The 19,725-nt window shown below is 39.4% G+C and overlaps 1 protein-coding gene across 11 annotated transcripts in view; it reads left to right on the top strand.

Moving 5' to 3' along the window:
• The window catches only part of EHBP1 (EH domain binding protein 1), a 224,063-nt gene that overhangs the window by 83,168 nt on the left and 121,170 nt on the right, over nt 1–19,725 (top strand). For 6 of the 11 annotated variants that reach the window (XM_086460877.1, XM_086460871.1, XM_086460874.1 and 3 more), the window contains exons 5-8: nt 2,591–2,772; nt 6,485–6,624; nt 11,961–12,065; nt 12,780–12,902. In XM_086460877.1, coding sequence (XP_086317003.1) covers nt 2,591–2,772; nt 6,485–6,624; nt 11,961–12,065; nt 12,780–12,902 — 550 coding nt within the window. The remainder of the gene's footprint in view (nt 1–2,590; nt 2,773–6,484; nt 6,625–11,960; nt 12,066–12,779; nt 12,903–19,725) is intronic. The other 5 variants (XM_086460878.1, XM_086460876.1, XM_086460875.1 and 2 more) reach the window with 1 other exon arrangement.

The following is a 19,725-nucleotide window of genomic DNA, read 5'->3' as shown; positions in this document are numbered from 1 at the left end:
GCGAAACCTCCTGGTGCAACTTGTACCCATTGCCCTGTTGTCTTCTCTGTACAGCTCTGAGTTACTTCTGAATTTCTGGTCGCTCCTGTTCTGTTTGGCAGAAAAGCACATGCACTAGCATTGGCAAGTAGTTTTTACCATGCCAGTTGCATAAATACTTGCACGCCACAAAATACATGCCAATTTTCTCTGAAGATACTTAAAAAAAGTAATTAAAGAGGTTTAAGCAAACTTTCTTTCTGTTCATCTTGCCCACCGTTTTTATACCATAATATGAATATCTAAAATTTAGTTTATGAAACAAGTTGCTGTTAAGATGCAAATTGCTTGTGTACATTTAGCTGGAGAACACACAAAAAAGAAGTGCCATGTCTCTTATGTTGCTTTCTGAACAGGCACTGCAGTAAATCTTGTGTTCAGTATAATGAGTTGTAATGTTTAGTTATTCTAAAGGTACGGTACAATAACAAATTATTGTTGTTCATATCTGTGTAATAATTGAAACTCCCTGATCATACTTTCTATTTTACACATTGTCAGAACCTTGGACCTTAATCTTGCTCTTGGATTGACAGTCGCGGACAGGGAAAGAGCACTCTGTGTTGTTTGCGATAGTCGCATCTGTTCAACGTGATTCAGTTGAGGGTATTTGCATATTCTTAAGTATTTCTTCTGAGAGGGCCTAAATCCTTCTCAAGTGTTTGATGCATTTTTGAAATTCATTCATAAGGTATCTACATGCACTAATAGCTCTGTATAATATTGCTGTGCATAATCTGACAGATAAGGCTAGTTTTTTAAACAAGGTATTCTTTGGGGATGACATATTACATTCTGACTTATTCTACTGGGCGGAAATGTCAAGTACTTTGAAAAAGGATGCTTGAATGTTTTGATTGAATTAGTATTCTTTATTCAACACTGTCTTGGTTTGAAAGACAGGTGTCTGCGGAGGAAGGCAGGAGCCTCCCTTGAAATAGAAAATGCAACCCCCTTCCCTCCAAATTATTATAATTTTGAAATTAAGGGGCCTTCAGGCAAAGATATGGGAAATAGGAATAACAGTTCTTTACTAAAATATATATATATATATATATATAACACAAGGCAGGAAAAAAACCCCAAACAACCCACTGGTTTACACTGACAGAGTCAAATACAACCTGACACCCTGTTAGGGTGGCAGTAGCAGTCCGATAAGATGCTGGCTGCAGTCCTTCTGAAGTGATGGATGTAGTTCAGTTGAAGCAGCGATCTTGTAAAAGGGTCTGGTCTTCCTCCGAAGGTCCAGTGGTAGGTAGGTAGCTCTTGTCCTCTGGGACTCCAGTGGGGGGAAAAAACTCCTCTGGGAATCCAGTGGAAGAAGGCTGCTAGGGTGTTCGAGATCTCAGTTTTTATTTAGCATGGACTGCTTGGCTCCTTCCCCCCGGGCGGAGCATCTCACAATGGGATGGCGAGTCGTGAGGCAGTTCCTTGATGGGCCATTAACAGGAGATAGTCCAGGAGCGAGTTATCGATGGGTCAGGCGATAAGGCATTGTTGTGCCCATTAACAGGAGATAGTCTGGAGCGGGAGGCAGGGAGCACCGCCCCACCTGGTCTCAACATCCCCTGAAGATGGTAATAGAATACTTTTTTGGGCACATTTTACACTGTAACCTAGGACAAACACAGATTGTCAACTGCAGTAAAATGTAGTCGTATTGTGAGAACATTTTTCAAAAGAGTTAACAGCGGGGCTTTTTTGTTTTATTTTTGTTACTGGAGCTTCATTACATATAATCATTCCTTTGCTGCTCATGCTGATATTAGATGGAACAACAGAGTAGATTCTTAAATGCATTTTAGATTAATTTGTCTGAATTGTTAAACTGCGAGCAACACCTTTATCTTGAAATACAACTTAGGCTTTTGAAACACAACTTAGGCTTTTATCTTTATCTTTTCTTGCTCTTTATTTTTTCCTTGCAAAATTTTTGTCAATATTCTTGTAAGCCTTGTCAACCTTAATTTCAGAAAGCTGTCACTCTTAATAGTACATAGGCAACACTAGTGAGAAGTACCGTTGTTTTGAAGAATATTCAGGTGTTGTATTTGAGCATTGAACACAGAGAGCAGTTCAAAATATTAACTTGATGACCTCATACTGTTATGTAAAGAAATATGTGCATAATTGAAACCTGTGTCTTCCATAGATTGGAAGTCCTAGACCAGGACTATCCAAGTTTGGACAAAACTAGTCCAGTTTGCTATCAGAAAAAATGGAGATATATTCCTGCTTGCTTAAATGGATGTGTGCTGTGGATGCTAAAACAAACTCAAGCTATTAAGGACCTAGGATCTAATATGGAGGACCACTAATCACAATGAACAACTTTTTCTATTGCACTAAGCAAGTGTTCAAAGAAGCCACCATTAGTGGCCGACCTAGTTTAAGAAGTGAGTTTCTGTCTCTAGAAGGGACCACAGCAATCCCTGCTGCCTGTGTACTTGAAAAAAGAATGATGCAGGTTTATCTTTTGTTCTATGCACACACAGGTTTTAATGTAACAGCACCTTTTACATTAGTTCTGTTTTTCCTTTGCTTTCAGGAATCTCCTTCTGGACGCAGAAAAGCACTTGCCACCAGCAGCATCAACATGAAGCAATATGCAAGTCCCATGCCTACACAGACAGATGTCAAGTTAAAATTCAAGCCTTTGTCTAAGAAAGTGGTATCTGCCACACTACAGTTCTCTTTATCTTGTATTTTCCTGAGGGAAGGAAAAGCCACGTAAGTTGTTGTTTTTTTGGTGTTGTTTTTTTTTTTTTTTTTTTAAACCAGATAGCCTGCTTTGTGTTGCTTTTCACAGAATTCTTTGGATAAAGAGCTCTTTCTGTGTAGAATGGCACAATTTGAGAGTATCCTTCAGCATACCTATCATTCCTGCCATACTTAGTTTCCTAGCTGAGTGAAAGTAATTTCTTGCTCTGATTTTACTCTTGTGTCCTTCAGAGACAAACAGCTTGTCCTTTACTGTTATAGACATTTTAAGTAACAGCAGCTTAAAAATATCTACAGGTCTAAAATCAGCACGAGTGTATATTTGTGTGCGTGTATGTTCATCCAACAATACCCTTGGTAGGCTGCAAGCGAAATGTGGGAAGGAGTACTTATTTCTATTTCACGTATTTATATTTCACAAAGAATGAAAGAAGGACAAAGCCAATTGTAAGGGGAGAGGGGGTGGGGTCAGAAGTAAGATTCTGGATTGAACACAAGAACATCTGTGAAAAGAGTTCGATTGGGCACTGATTACTACTCCCTTTACTCACTCACTTGGTTCTGTCGCTTATTTCAACAGCCTTTGGAGGGCAGAGGATACAGATTATTTTTGCAGACCCTATAACCTCTCCTACAATTTCTGCCAGATTCAAGATGTCAGATATTGACAACTTTGTGTGGCTGGAGGATGGATCATTTGTCACCTATCCTGTTTTGCTTTTCCTTTCTGTCTCTAGAATATGAGAATGGCAGAACACAAAGAGGTATATGGGGGAAGCTACTGCTCTACTGGTTCTTTTACCTCTTCTTAAAATTCCTTTTCCTTCCAAAAGACTCACAGTTTACTTCTGGCTTTGAGGGTTCTTGAATACACTTGTTGACATTGCCCACTGCAATACAAGTGCCCCAAAACTGTGGCATGAACGACTTTCCAGACTGCTGTGTTAAGGCATATATTTTGACACAAAAAGGCTTTTTTGTCTGCATGCATTGAAAGCCACAGATGCATTAATTACTATGAATTACTGTTACTGTTTCCCTTCTCTGAATAACCTCTTGTGAACCACATTTTGACATACTGCGTAAGAATGATTTTTTGAAAGTATTTAGCTGTAGTATTGCAGCTGAAAACGGGAATGAAAAAGTCGGTATCTGATAACCTCACAACTTCTTTTGGAACAACCAGCATCCATGAACTATACACTAAATAGCTATACTAGGCTCTTAGGGGTTGTTGAGGCCATAATTTGTAAAAGTTGATCTATTTAGGATCACGTATACCTTCTTCCCATAGAAATCAATAGGTTTCAGGCTGAGGACTGTAGGTTAGCTGGATTGTAAGTTAACAATAGGGCTTTAATATTGCCCTGAACCAGGGACCTGAAAAAAAAAAAAGCTGCTGTTTGTGAAAGCATTATTTTCCAGTATGTGTAAATAGAGACTATCTTACTAGTCAAAATAAAAGAGAGAATTCAAGTGTCAAGTACATGAATGTGCAAGAAAAGGTAGCTAGGCCAAGGCTTGCTTATATCTCTTGCAAACTGTTGTGGTTCCATAAAGTGAGATTCACTTTTAATCTTATGTGTTTTATAAAGAAAATACTGCAACCTGTTGCTATGCAGTATGAAAAATCACCTTATTTCTAAGGCACAGAAAAAATATTATAAAGTATGAAAACAGAAAGGACAGTAAAAAGAAATAGTACCTTGGAGACCTTTTAATTTCTAAACTTCATGTGAACATGTGTTATACAAGATCTGTATGCTAACAGCTTTTTGTCTTCGATGCATAAAAGAGCCTGCCCGTTAATGCAGTTATAAAATGCTGCATTTTTTTCCCCTGTGTTAAAAGAGTTGATTTAACCTATTAGTTGTCAAAAGAGGAAGATGAAACCTTGAGGATTCTGCATGAATGGAAAGGTCTTTGAGTTCCTGACAGTTACTTATTTTATATTTATTATTATTAATACTTTAATACCACAAATACTTAGTTGTCCTATGTAACTGCGGGTTCTGTAGTGCTGATTACTTTGAACTCACACAGTAGGAAACCATTGCCCCAAAGAGTTTCTGATTTTAACCTCCAGTTAAATCACTGAGTTTAATCCCATGTTTTAAGTGCCTCAGTATTCCTGTGCAGATCTGAGGCATGATTAGTACGTCATTTTCATTCCTGTAATTGGTACCTTTAAAATAATTTGTATAGTTTTCTTGGCGTTGTTAGGCACAAAAGCTGTGTGTCTGGTTTTATCACGGTCAGCTTCAAAGAAGATGGAGTAATTCATGTTGGAAGGGACCTGTAGAGATACCTAGTCCAGCATCCTGCTTAAAGCAGTCAGCCATGTGATCAGACCAGTTTCCTCTGGGCTTTATCCCACTGGGGCTTGAAAACACCCAAGAATGGAGACTGCACAGCCTCTCTGGGCAACCCATCCCACCACTTGTTGATGATGTTCCAATTTTTTTCTCACATCAGATCAGAACGTCTCTGCTTTCAATCTATGTCCACTGTCTCTCATCCTTCTGCCTTGCAACACTGTCTTCTCAGCAATGATGACAGGCTGCTGCTAGGTCCTCCTGAAGCCATCTCTTCTCCAGGCTCAACAAGTCCATTTCGCTCAGCCTCTCTTTGTAGGGCAGGTGCTCCAGCCCCCAACCATCTCAGTGACCCTCTGCTAACCTTGTTCCAGTTTATCAGCACCTTTACCTGTACTGTGGGAGCCAACGCTGGACAAGGCACCCTAGATGCAGTCCAACGACTCCAAGTAAATGGGGATCATGACTTACCTCAGTCTACTGCTTGTGGTCCTGTTTTAATGCATCTCAGGATGCTTTTGCCTCCTTTGTCTGCCAGGGCATGGTGCTGGCTCTCCTTGAGCTTGCTCTCTGCCAAGATCCCCAGACTGTTTTCAGCAGAGATGATCTCTAGCCATGCAATCTCCAGTCTGTCTTGTTGTAAGGAGCCAAAAAAAAATAAATTCATTAGTCTCAATAAACCTATTGCAAAGGTTTTAAAAGAGGTAAGACTGGTGTTGCTTCAAGAATGACACCATATACTTCAAAAATCTTGGGTTTTGTATGAAACAAATGTAGAAGATCCATTTCTCTGATTCTTTGCCTGCTGTCATATTTTCATCAAATGTATTTGATATGAAAGGCACAGTTATGTGAAAGATAGATAAATAGATATATCTATATATCTATACATAGATATAGATATAGATGCGATACAGTCAAATAAGAATTGATATTGGCCATTGATATGTAATGGATTTTTTTCTTGTTAATAAATTCAGATATTTAGAGAAGAGATTTTCATTTCCATAGCGGTGTCAGGCATTCTGAATGAACACAGTGGTAGGTGTCACATGCAGCATTTGGACAGTAGGTCTGACCAAGCATTTGCTCTTTAACCAAAGACGACCAGATAAGTATTTACTAGCATTTCTGGACTGGTTGAAAATTTTAAGCAGCAGTCATTAAATTGACTCTTAATGCAAGGCAGCACTGGTTTTACCGTTTAGAGTTCTGTTAATAGAAAACTTTGCCTTCAGAAGTTGATGCGCGTGAGTGTATTCATTTTGTTCTTTCACTATATTCAAAGTCAGATCTCATATCAGAGACTTCCCTGAAGAAAGCATTAAAATGTTTAAAGGATTTTTAATAGTGCAATAGTATGAACAGGCTGCATTTTAATGCCTCGTTTGGCATTTGTTATGTAGGGATGAAGACATGCAAAGCCTGGCTAGTTTGATGAGTATGAAACAAGCTGATATTGGAAATCTAGATGATTTTGAGGAAGACAATGAAGAAGACGAAGAAAACAGAGTGAATCAAGAGGAAAAGGCTGCAAAAATTACAGGTTGGTTTTGCCGCAGGGATGGTAAAATACAGTTCCTTTGCTAATTGCCAGCTGTGTTCTGTGGATTTTATCTTTATGTTATATTTGTACTTCACAGTAAAAGAATCCAAACCAAAGCAAAATTTAAGATAGTTTGATTGAAGAGGGACCCATCCATAACTCAACTAAGTTTAATATTTGTGAATTCAAGAGGATTGATTTGTGTGTGTGTGCGTCCATGTCCTGTTTTTAAGAGAGAATGCACTCAGTAAGTAGCATTTTAGGGAAGCAAATAACCAGTGTGAACCAGAGGAGTGAAAAGATGGAGGGAAAGGGTCAGTGAGCAAGAAGGCAAGAGGATGAGCTGAAGTGAAATAATGAAGACAGTTTGTGAGAATAACTGCAAAATGAGTTGTGCCGTGGGTACGTGCTGAGGTTCTGCTCAATAACATGGTAATTCCAGGCAGCATACTTCTTTCTGCCTTTTGGTTGGGGATGTCTCATGGAAATGAAATGAGGAGGCTGTTAAAGGACTTCAGATGGCATTTGATAGTAAGGTTGTTTGAAGTGAGATATTAATACCACATTTGAATTGCTGATGAAAATGCTTGGTGTCCAGAATAGCTGAACTAATCAATGCAAGTGGGATCAGGACATGATGATGTTAAATTATTGGTAGAGATCATTTTGTAGTACTGCTCCAGATGAGTTCTGTAGGAACTCTTAGCATAAAAGAATCAGGAAAAGACAAATTAACTTTTGGTGGCATCCTTCATACCTGCTAGTGCTCTTTAAAAATGTCTGTTGAAATAAAGGGATCCTTCTCCAAGATGGGGAGGAGTATCCCATGCAGAGAAGTGAATTGTTAAATCTGTTCTTGAAAAAACAGAGGAACGTTGGTTTGGTGTTACAAAACATTACTTTCATTGCTTCTTTTCGAGCTTTTGTTTCAGTCAAAAGGTTTAGCATGAAGCAGTTATTGCTTAGTTATGTTTAGTGTTGTGAAAGGTTGCAAGTATGTTTTGTCTATGTTTTATATATTCAATTAAACATTTTGTACCCTGACCAAATGTCTACTTATGCTCTATGTATCTGGCACAGAGCACATTGGAAGGGCCAGAATGAAGTATTTGAGAGACAGAGATAATGTGGTCTTGGTCAGGGAGCAGAGTCTGGTCACATTTAAGTCATTCTGCAGGGTCATTTTCTCCTTTACCAGTGTAACCAGAATAATTCAGGTGCGGGTCAGAACACCAAACAAACCCTGATATGTTCATCAGGCCATCCAGTAATCACAGAGAAGGGCACATAAAGGAGAGGCTATGTAATATATAAACTATTGTGCAGAAGTGTTTTATCAAGTTATGCCTAGATACTGCACTGAGGACTGTTACAGAAAACCTACGTGCAGAAGGACAATAGCTGAAAAGCAGCAGATCTTGTTCCTCGACTTCTATTTTGCAGCGTTCAGAGTGTAAACAAAGCAACAAATGGTTCCTGAGCAAGCAAAAAGCTGATGTAGACTTGACTAATCTGTCCACTGTCCTCTGGCTATATGGTGAACATCCCTGGAGATAGATGGAGAATGGTGAGCTGTCTGATATGCAGCACAAGGTCCTAGCTAGAGTTGTCTGAGGCATTTCAGCTTTTCTATCTGTTGTAGAGACCAAAATTATCTGTTCTGAGCAAACATTACAATACCTACTCGAAAGGTCAGCCTTGGATTTTTGAGTCTTGTGTTCACTGCAACACCTGAGTTACTTTTTTAGCCTGGCTAACTTTTCCCATGTTAGACAAGGAGAGGGGTGAGAGGGATGTTGACAGAGAATGAGTACATGTAGTTTCCCAAGCAAATGGGAGAACATAAAACATAGGGCAGTAAGTAAACATTAATAAATAAAATGTAAAGGACCTATTCCAACATGTGTTCAAGACTGATTACATTAGCAGTTGGAGTGACTCCTGTAATAAATATAATGAATGGGAAAAACTAATAAAACACAAGGACAAGAGCTGAGGAACCAAGGGAGAAAGAGGTAGGAATAATTATAGAAAAGCAGGAAGAAATCTCAAAAGAAGAAAATGGAACAAAACTGATGAAGTACTCTTTCTAAAATTTCTTTCAAAAAGAATTGTGTTCACAGAATCCCATAAAGTTAATTGAGGAAGTTACATAACCCTTTTGAAAGCTTGCTGCTCCCAACATTTTCTCATCTGTTGCCATGTTAGGGTGTTGGCAGCCGAGCGAGCTGGAATGCCTTCACTGACTCAGAGTCCCCTGCGGCAAATCACTTCGCCTTGGTGTGCCTGTTTTCCCAACTGTAAAATGGGGATACTGGCTATAACTACTTCACAGGAACGATGGGAGTATTACCTGGTTAATGTTTGTAAGCGAGCTTTGAAAAAGTAAAGTGCAAGTAGTAAAGCAGAAGGGATTATTATCCTCCTTTTGACTCAAGGTCTCGCAGAAATGTTGGATGACTTGATGACTAAAATGTTATTCTCAAGCCACAGCTGCAACAGGTGCTGTGAGTCTTTATCACAGACGCTGTTCCTTTTTGCAGTGTACAAAAGTTAATTTTTTCATTGGGCCCAAAGTTACAGTTTTATAGATGAACAAATTTATCCACCTCTAGGAGAACAAAGGAGACCTGCTCTAACCTGCCCTCATCTGGGGCTCTAGATGGTGCAGGCGAGTTAGGAAATGCTGCTTCTCTTGGTGTGTTGCCTCACTTTGGGTAAGTATCTGTACCTCTTGTTTCTTCAGGTATGAAGTAAGTGGTGCAATACTGACCTGCCTCAAAAGCATTGTGGAATTTGTTGTGGTCAATGTGCGAGCTGTTGCAATATAACTGTCCTTGAGATCAGACTGAAAGATGTTTTCCATTCAAAGCACTAGTTTAATTTTAAAAAAGCACTACTTTAATTTAAAAAAAGTCTCCCTCCATCTCAGGCTTTTCCTCCTTCCTTCCCAATATTTCTTGTTTAAATTTTTCATGTGTAAAAGCTGTATCCCCACCTAACTGTTCTGTTTTGTCTGAAGTTGAAAATTATGTTTGTAGCCACCAAATACATTTCAAATATTTTGTTTCTACACTATTAATATGGATGAATTTAAACCTCCCAGTATTATCCTATCCTTAGTCTTCAGTTGAAGACAACGCATCACAACATACTTGAAGAAACGTAGCTCATAATTCACAAACCTAGGGTAGTAATAAATACATTGCTTCTCTTAATGTTTTAATTGATACTTAGAGCCTCATGCTGATTAATAGTTGCCTCCTGCTCCATCTGCACAGGAGCACGGTGACTGTCCTGGAGTGCCACATGGACTCAGCAACGTGCCCATGTGCTACCTGTTGCAGGAGTCTGAATCCCAGCATATTTCAAGAGCAGGCTTCTGGAGACCAATATGTGTAACCCTTTCTTGCCATTTGCAAAACCATACCTCTCATGTAAACTTGTGGTACGTTTATTCTTTCTTTTGTCAGTAGCAAGCTCCTTAAAAAAAAAAAAAAAAAAAAAAAAAAAGGCAAGAGAAAAGAATGAAAAAAATCCCTAACAAACCAAACCAGTGATTTATATGACATACTTGTAGAACAAGCTAACATACGTTTGTAGATGAGATTTATAAAAGATAATATAGGACATAAATCTCCAACCTACCATTTCCACCCTCCAAAATATGACATAAACCATTTCATATTGTAATAAGAAACATTGTAGTGCATATGGGTGTTTAGGTTGGCAGATGGGACCAAGTGATTCAGACCACATCAAAGAATTCCCTCTTTTTAAAGCTCTGAACTTAATTTGTTATTTTCTGACAATAAAAACTGAATTGTAATTGGTTTGGGTTTTGTTTTTTTTTTTTTCACATGCTGGCATAATAAATTGTAAATCGTGTCAGCAACTCAGCCTGTTTTAAACTAGTAGTTCATTTGTACTAGTGTTTTATAAGGTCAGCTGTTTTATTTGAGTACAGGAAGATATCTTCCATGGTGTATAGGTAGTATTATATTGTTCAGATCTCTAAGGTGTATATATGATTTAATACTGAGAATGTTAAGAGTTTTGGAGCAGTTTTGGTGTTATTTTTTAGTCTTGTTTGAGTTAAAAATAAGGAAGTGAGGATGGTGAAATTAATTCTGTGTAGATAGATACAAATGTGATCCCATGTAAGCAGATTTTTGCTTTAAGGTCAAGAACAGTTAGGAGGTGCAGTTAAGAGGAATTCTGCTGTGACTTTGTCATATGAGAAAAAATCAAGTTCAAAACCACAACGAACTAAAAGCGTTTCGAAAAAGTAACTTCTTGTGGACGTGAGAAATTGGAGTTTAAAGAAAATCCGAGAATGATTGGCACAAGAAGTGTGTACAGGCATCTATGTAGCTTTAACTTCACTGATGACACCAGAAAACTTCATCCATTTATTTTATTGGGAAAAGACAGGAGATGACCAGGTGACCGTGATCACCTGTCAGAGAGGTGATGATACTCAACAAGCAGGATCATCTCTCCTGCAGTTTTCTCCTGCCTGTAAAAAGTTGGTTTCTGTTTCTTTCTTTCCTTCCAGAATTATGGAGGCTTCAATGTCTTGGCTAGAATTAAACATTAATACAGTTTAAAAATTATTAGTTCATCGCATTTCAGAGCTCTCCACTATGGATGTCAGGTGGTATAGGCTTTTGCCAAACAGTAAGGTGTTACCTGCGTAGCATTACAGTGGCAAATTCAACAAATATATACGCATTCACTGTGCATTCTCATAGCACAATACTGATCATATCTTTTAGAACTATTAGATAGGTGCAACTTGTAGGTCAGAATTTAACGGTGACTGGTTGTAAATGTTAAATAATCAGAGTGTGTGTGTATAAATAAATTATACATAAAATGCATGCGTATGTATTAGTTTTCTGTAGCCTTAAGGGTTTGGGAGGTAAATTGTTCTGGGGCTGTTATGTGTTGATTGACAATGGGCTAAAATTCAGGTTTTGTTCATGAGCAGGAAAAGTCTTTTATCTACTACATCTAAATTTTAAACTGGTGCGCGTACTCATCCTCATAAAACTAATTACTGTTGCTGACACCAGGAATCTGGCAAGGTTTTGTTTATGTCTGTTAACTGGGTTTCTTGTTAAACTGTCACAGAACACCGACACAGGTGCTTTGCTGTGGGTATATCACTGTAAGGACTCGTTCTAAATGTATTCTTTTAATTAATTCTCAGTGTCTTCTCTTTTACCCTTTCTCTCCCTCCTCCTCTCTCTTTCTAGTAACAGTGTTCGTTCCACTTCTGTTTCATTAAATTCCCTTGCCTTACGTTTGTCTTGACTGGCTTCTATTTACAGAAATTGTAAACCAGTTGAATGCTCTGAGCAGCTTAGATGAAGATCAAGATGACTGCATAAAGCGAGCAAATATGCCTTCAGCTAAATCAGCCAGTTCCTCTGAAGGTCTATGAGCTTTCCTCCTTTCTTTCTGTTTCTGATTGTCTGTATTTACTGTGACCTGTTACCTTTTGACTCCTGCGTGTATTCAGCTGTCAGTTTTATCTCTGTGCTTCCACCCAGCATGATGCTCAGTAATTTGTAGTGCATCCAACAGGTAACAACACGATAGAGAAAGAGCCAGTCTCCTCTACAGCTCCTGTTGTCATCTGATAATGAACAAGAAAGAAAAAGAAAATTAAAAAAAAAATCAAAACAAAACCCCACACCTCAAACCTAAAACATTAGTTGTGCAGTCAGTAATACCTGACCTCTCTAACATGACGAGATGTCCCCTTTCTGATTTTGTGTGCATGTTACATCAAAAATTAAAATTTACTGCTGATAGTTAACATGTATGTAAATAACCAAAAAGAAATCACCACATTTCACTTGTTAGGTATTCTGCAACATTTATTTAATGAAGATATTAGAAGGCTTGCTTAGTAGTCGTTTCTGTTACATAATGTTCTCATTAGCAAATAAAGTTTCATTAATTTCATTTTTTTTCCTCCTTCTTTGGTGTACTTAACTGAAGTGCGTTAGCTTAGTTGTGCATTTCATGCCATACCATGGTGCAGTGTTTCGAGGGATCATTGATACAGGGGATTTTTTGAGCTTGAAATATGTTAGATGAGCAGTGTTTATCTATATTAAACCAATATTCCATCTTGTTTGTAGAGCTTATCAATAAGCTTAATTTTCTGGATGAAGAGGAGCAAGACCTGGCCAACTCTAGTACGAACCCTTTTGGTGATCCTGACACAGGAGAATTAAATCCGTTTGGAGACCCTAATGTAGAAGGTAATAGATTTGTTTTACATAACTCATCGCGAATTGCAAACACTTAATGAAACATGATTATTTTTTTTTGGTAGGGCTACAAATGAAAAATGTTATTTTGATTAAATACAATTATTGCATGCAGTACTGAGGTAGCGACAGCAGTGATCCAGTTGCCACTGGAAAATGGATTTATCCTTTGAGTCATAGTCTTATGTGTACTTGCCATTGAGGGCTACCAGCGAAGAGTTGAGCCAGAGACTTTTAGACCTATCAAGTGTGTTACTAGTACTCACCTCATGTGGTATAAATGAGCAACACAATCTGCCAAGAGCCTCTGTTCCATGGATGATGGTTTATGTCAGAACTTCCTTCACTGCAATCTTCACTGCATCACAGCTGTTCTTGGTTAACACTAATCTGTATTATTATAATTTTATTTTCTCTTTCATTCTTTTTTTGCTTTTATGGCTTCTTCAGTTAAGCCTTCTGGCATCATCATGCCTTGCACATGTGGTAGGTGTTAATCCCCTTTCCAGACCGACATGCCCATTCTTGTTCTGTTTGAGTGAGAAGTACAACCCCTGTAAGTTTTTGATCTGATAAGACTTTGGCCATAAGGTCAGAAAGGAGCACTAAGACAGCAGTCATCTCTGCCATCCTCAATTGCATGTCCAGATATGCAGGCCTCCATCTGCTGCCATCAAAAAAAAAAAAAAAGGTGTATGACTTAGTTTGCAGCTGCTCAAAATACCTATCCATAGTTAATTCCCAAATTTGAAGCTGTACTCAACCCTTGTTCACAGCTCCAAGACTTTTCTTCCCACAGAAAACACCAAGGAACATTTGTCACCTTTGTCCAAACCCCAGGAGCCACTCTGTAATGGCAGTGGAGAACCACCACCCTGAGCAGATACAGCCATGGGATTTGTAATGCCAAGTCTAACGATGCGTTTCTGAGCTGCAGTTTCCACTTGTGGTTACTCTCTCTCTGGACAAGCTGAACGTTTATTCACAACATGGCTTTTCTGCCTTCAGAGTCCATAGAGGCCGATGTGGGTGGTGATCAAAGTCCTGTCATACTTTGGCTGTGGTGTAGTCTCACAGCTTGTATTTCTCAAACAGGGACATTGCACTATCTTCTGTATGTGGCCATTGAAGCCATAAAGCCGGTATCTCGGGCCTCTTCTCCCTCCTATAAAGTTGTTGGGTGTTTCTAGAGCTGCAGAAGTGAGTTGTTTCAGCTTGGTATATACCAACAGATATGGATTAGGTTCTGGTTTAGGAATCTGATTTGGAATCTTTGGCTTCGTTTCCTGTGTGTTTCTCAGCTGTGAATTCCCTTAGGATCACGGAAGCAGGCAGAATAACCAGGGGTATAAAACACCTATTCTCTTCCATCTAGTTTTCCATACAAAACTTGCTCTAAGAGACTCAGCCTATATTCCTTTCTTCCTTCTCTGTTCTGGAAAGCTGCTGTCTTCCAAACCCAGCTTTTCTTTCCTTTCTAATGAGAGAACCTGTTCTGGCAGAAAGCAGCAGGTATTCTGACCACAAAGTATAGGAACTAAGAGTTTGTTGCTTCTCGTCTCACAGACAGGGAGATATAAACTGGTGTTGTTTCTTAGTGCCAGAGTAGCTTGACACCTCATGTCAAGTTCACTATGAGCAGCTTGTATCCAAGACACCAGCCTGCTTATGTTCCCAAAAGATGCCCAATATATGTGGCATATGTTTGTTGGCATCTAGCCTTTAGTACCATCTTCAGTCACAGTCTTGGACGCGTCTCCATTCCTCTGGGTCTGTTCTGTGTACTTGACAGTCTCAGGGGTCAGGCTGTTGGGTCCCCAGAGAAGTCCTATCTACACCCACACAGCTGTGGATAGCAATGCTGAGTTGTTGGGTGTGTGTGTACCAAATATTCCTCCCACACATTGTTGCTATCATGCAGCAGTCAATATACAACATGACAGTGATATTGATAAACAGGGTGTCACTAGATTCTTCCTACTGTGTCATAAGGTGTTTTTTATTTGGGAGGGATGGAGGTTATGTCAGGTTCATGTGACAGCAGTATGTCTTCCTGGAGCACTGAACCACATGGAAGACCTGAGACATTTCAGGCTATTGGACCAAGATTGTGCCACACATCTGGTGTGGCATTTTTAAAGCTTTTACTTTATGATTAGTGGCTCCCCAGGTATTCTTCTAGTCACCTCTGAGAAGTGCTGGCTCTTCCACTCCGGAGCTGTCTTGTCCCTATAATGAACACTGGTTGTGTTCATCTTGCCATGCTTGGCCTTCTTGATGTGTGCCTTTCCTCCACAGAAAGTTGGGGGGTGGCATGGAGGAACAGGACTGAGGCAAATTAGATAAGACAGTTCTGGTCTTCAGCAACAGCAGGAATCTGCTGTGTTTGTCTATGGCTAACTGGATCAGTGCCTCTACGTGGGGAACACCTAGGCCTTACCGTTTGGGGGAGACTTCCTTTTGGTTTGGACTACATATTGAACCTACACAATATTGCAGCCATTCTCACCCTGTTGTCCTGCTGCAGAAGGCTGCTCTCTTTATTTCCCATTTGGCTGCAGGTATATTCCCTCATGGTTTAGGACATTTCTTCTACTTTGAGGCCTCAGTGGAACCTTCATTGGTGCCATCTCTTTTTAAGAAGCTCTTTGAGGCTATACCTGCTTGTTTGCTCTTGTATCCTTCAGTGAATGTGACCTTTTTGGTGGCCACCCCAGCAGCTTGGGAGCATGACAGAAGTTCAGGAGTTTAAGACAGACTTTCTCCTACAGGCTTAAAGAGTCACATTACCTGTTTCACTTGTCTTGTAATCTGCTTAAATCAAGAGATTAACCTTTTATGCATGCAGGGATGAAGTATTTTACTATTCACTACGTGTTAATCTGCTTTATCTTTTTATCTGGACAAGGCAAAATCTTGAATTAGACTTTGTGAAAGTTTGGAGTCTTTCCGTAGAATTTGTTCTGTAGAATTTGCAAGATGTGCAGAGAAGGCATCTGGAGCCTCCTTTCCTGACTACTTGGCCATCAAACGCTAGGAGGCATGATATGCCATTTGGCAGAAATATTCCAGGGATATTCCTACCAGACCCGTAACCTGTGTGCTTAGTGAAAGACTGCTTAGAGTCACCCAGGGTATGAATATATATGTATGGACAGTCACTCAAAGAGAAAGGATAGATACTCGTTTCCTAGATAGGTATTTCTTGTGCCTGTTCACAAACCAGCTACCTCTAGCTTCCTAATCCCATAATCACTTAACCCTGGGAATGCGGGGTGGACAGAAACCAAAGGCATGAGTGCTCCTAGCATCTGAGTGCGCACTCTGGATGCAATGTATGGCAGAGGATCATCTACAAGCTGTCCCTGGATGCTGCCATAGTTTAAAATGTCCTTAGTGTAAATGATCTTATATGCACAGTGGAGTGAACATGCATATGAACAACTCACCTCAAAAAAAATCTTCAGCTGTGCTTCTTGGTTGATGTGTCAGATTGAGGCTTATTCACTCTGTGTCTAGTAGGTCAGCTAGATGTTAGAAATCTGGAAAATTAAAAAAAATCTCTTTGAACAGTGTATCTCAACAGCCTTACACTAGACAACGTGTAGAGGATCACATAAGGACTGCCTTTTGGTTTGTCTTTTAGTCACTTTACAACAGACCTCTAAAATCAGTTAATTTTTGTGCAAAATATTTTACTTGGCAAAGTCAGCGTGTACAACAAACACAAACAGAAAACACCACCACGCTTTCAGTGGTCCAGATGTTTTTTTAATTAGGTGGGGAATGCAAATTTTGAAGTTGCGCGTGACCACTACAAGTTTCCTGCAACACACCTGAGACATGAGGGTAACTATTTGCTGGCACTGCCTCCCCCTTTCATTTAAAACAGCGTTACTTTGCCAATATGTTTCTTTACCTTGTGTGTAGACTTCTGAGCTCTCTGCAACACGTTGTACTGCAAATGAAACCAGTGCTATGATGCAGTACCAAACACGAGTCCTTCTAGGATAGTCTGAAGGAGAGCAGTACAAGAACCAATATAGGGGAAAATGATTACTCTGTCCCTTCTCCTTATATTTCTTAATGAAATCTAATGTGTTGCTGGTGTGAGTATTAATAAAAGTAATAGAAAACCATCAGTGGTTTATAGGGATGCCAGTTGTTATGCTTTCTAGAAGCATTGGGAAGTTACATTTTTGTTCTGTGCTGTTTGTTACGCTGCTCGTATCACCATCGTGACTGTGTGCCTGCCAGTAGCACAGTAAATGGCATAGCTAAATATCGTTCACATGTGGCTTGTTCTTTCATCCTTTGCCAAGGGGAAAGTGGTACGTGTAATGTTTTGGTGCAGGTTTTGTTTGATTTTAAGGGATGTGTCACAATATGTTTGTGTTACAAAAGGCAAGTGGGTTGAAGGGCAGGGTGATTTTTGGAGATCCTCTGGGAACTAGAAGGCTGATTGTGAAGATAAGTAGTGCCAGAGTGATTACTATCACGAACAGTCTTTCTCAGTGGAGTTAGGGCAAGTAATGTTTCCAGACTCTGGCACAAGAGCCGCTGGTGCTTCTGCTGTAGTAATACTTATACCTCTCCTCATGTCACTCCCATCCCTGTGGCTTTATTACTTAACCATGCAAAATTATTGTGGGTTTGACCCTTGGAGTGCCAAACTGCAAGTATCTTTTTATTTATTTTTTTGTATATCAGTGTAGAGAACTGCAATTAAAAAAAAAAAAAAATCAGTTCCATAGACTGGAGTCCTGTGTTTTCAGGATTAATGGTTAGGGGGGAGCAGGGGAATCTCTGTTGACTCCTTAGTGTAAAATCAGCTTGAAGAGGGAAGTAAGTCCCTCTTAAACTATTGTAGGCTCAGCCCCCCAAAATGCGCTTCCCAACATCATTAAGTCCTTGTGAAAATATGAATGTCTTTGTAACAGGGAAAGTAACAGTGGCTGTGGCTTTAAGAGCAGTGTTGTTGAGTCACTGTCCTAGCAATTTAGTTTGTTATAGAGAGGCTCACAAAGTGATGACCAACGCTTGACATAAAAGATACTCCTAAAGTGTTTCAGAAACCCCATGGGAGATAGCCTGGTTTGGTTCAGGTGGGGACCCTCCGTCCTGTGGGGACATTGAAGGAAGCACAGGGGGCAAAAAAAAAAAAAAAAAAGTATCCTGAATGACAAGAGGAAAGAGAATGAGCAGCCAAGTTAAGTGGGTTCTGGTTGAACCCCTACAAAATTCTGTCTATAAGCGTGGCTTGAAAATGGTATTTTTAGAAGCTTTTTTAATTTTAGCCTGTGTGTAGGATTTTGTGAAATCTTTTTATTAACAACAAGCCAGAGGTCTCTTAGGCACTGATCTGCAGTGCTGCACCTGTAAGGCCAAACCTGTAGTTACTGTTGAGCCAATGAACAAGAGAAAGAATTTTGTCCTAGTTAGGGTTACAGCACTTGATCCATCGTATTGAAATAGAAAGAATTGCAAAAACCATTTGCATTGCCCCTTAAAATTTATCAGATTTAAACAAGGATTTAACTCGTCATTTCCCAGGAGACACTTAAAAGCAAATTAAAAAAAAAAAGCTTACAGTATAGCTTTAAGAGGTTGTTTCCCTGAATGTTTTTAACTTCAGGAAATATTACTGACATTCCTTCTAGTAATATTTGTTTGACTGCTGCTTGTGAGTTATCAGCAAATTTTGCTCAGATATGATAATGTGTATTTATCAACAGATTCATGTGCAGGTGCAGCGATCCATCATATGGAGTTGCAGACACAGGTATTGATGGTTGTGTACTCTCTTGGTAAAATATTTTAAGATTTGAGCAAAGTTTAAAGTAGCAAAAGTTTTGGTTAAAACGTCACTAAGTTGCACCGTTTGAACAAGACATACATTAATAATTTTTCTGCATTTCATTGTTACTTCTGCTTTTTATATGAAACTGTCTTTTGAGGGCAGATGTCAAAAGCATTTCTGCTTGGCCTGGTTCATCAAATCCCTAAACGTGTGGGTAACATTTGAGTAGCATCCTGGCTACCATGAGCTTCAAGTCATGCGTATCTGTGCACTAAGGGTAGGATTTGGCTCACCTGATTCTAGACATTAACATAGTTTGAACATAGTGTAAGCTTTAACTGTAAAGGGGTCTAGCTCAGCTGCAGATACCTACACTGAGGCCATTTCAGGGTAAGCAGGATGAAACTATTGCTTGACATGACCACCTGCACTGGACACTAGAGTGATGTAAGTAAGCCAGTATAGAACGCCTTTTCCAATTTTGGCTGCAAAAAAATGAAGAAATACATTTAAAATATTGGGCTCTGCTGTGACATATTTAGCCTGGAACACTGTCAAAGGAATCTTGCTTGATTTAATCATATTTGTCTTTTTAAGAATTTCTGCCTTGAATGATTTCTTTCCCTTCTCAGTTAAACTGTAGACCTTCAATATTATTTTATTGTGGCTTTCTCTGAAATATCTTTCTTATAAGGATGTGAACTGATGAACAAATCACCACAGATAGGGTGCGAGCTTAATATGCATCACCTACTGTGCAGTAACTACCTTTTCTCCCAGCATAAGTGCCCAGGAGTCTGTTCCCTTTTATTAAGGGATAAGCATGTTGTACTTACTCTGGGGTAGGGGCGAACACATACACTACAGCTGACATATGGCAAATACACCCCCTGATTTATCCTGCAGTAGTTTGACTATATGCCCATCTCCTAAGACATAGCTGAAATGTTGCTTTATGATATTCAGGTGAGGCTTAACCTGTTTAAACAGTAACAGAACCCCTTGTATAGGTTT

The sequence above is a fragment of the Leptosomus discolor genome, chromosome 2 (assembly GCF_034619465.1).
Source record: "Leptosomus discolor isolate bLepDis1 chromosome 2, bLepDis1.hap2, whole genome shotgun sequence".
Classification (NCBI taxonomy): Eukaryota; Metazoa; Chordata; class Aves; order Leptosomiformes; family Leptosomidae; genus Leptosomus; species Leptosomus discolor.
The sequence above is the reverse complement of the archived record's forward strand: the minus strand, read 5'-3'. Positions and strand labels throughout refer to the sequence as shown.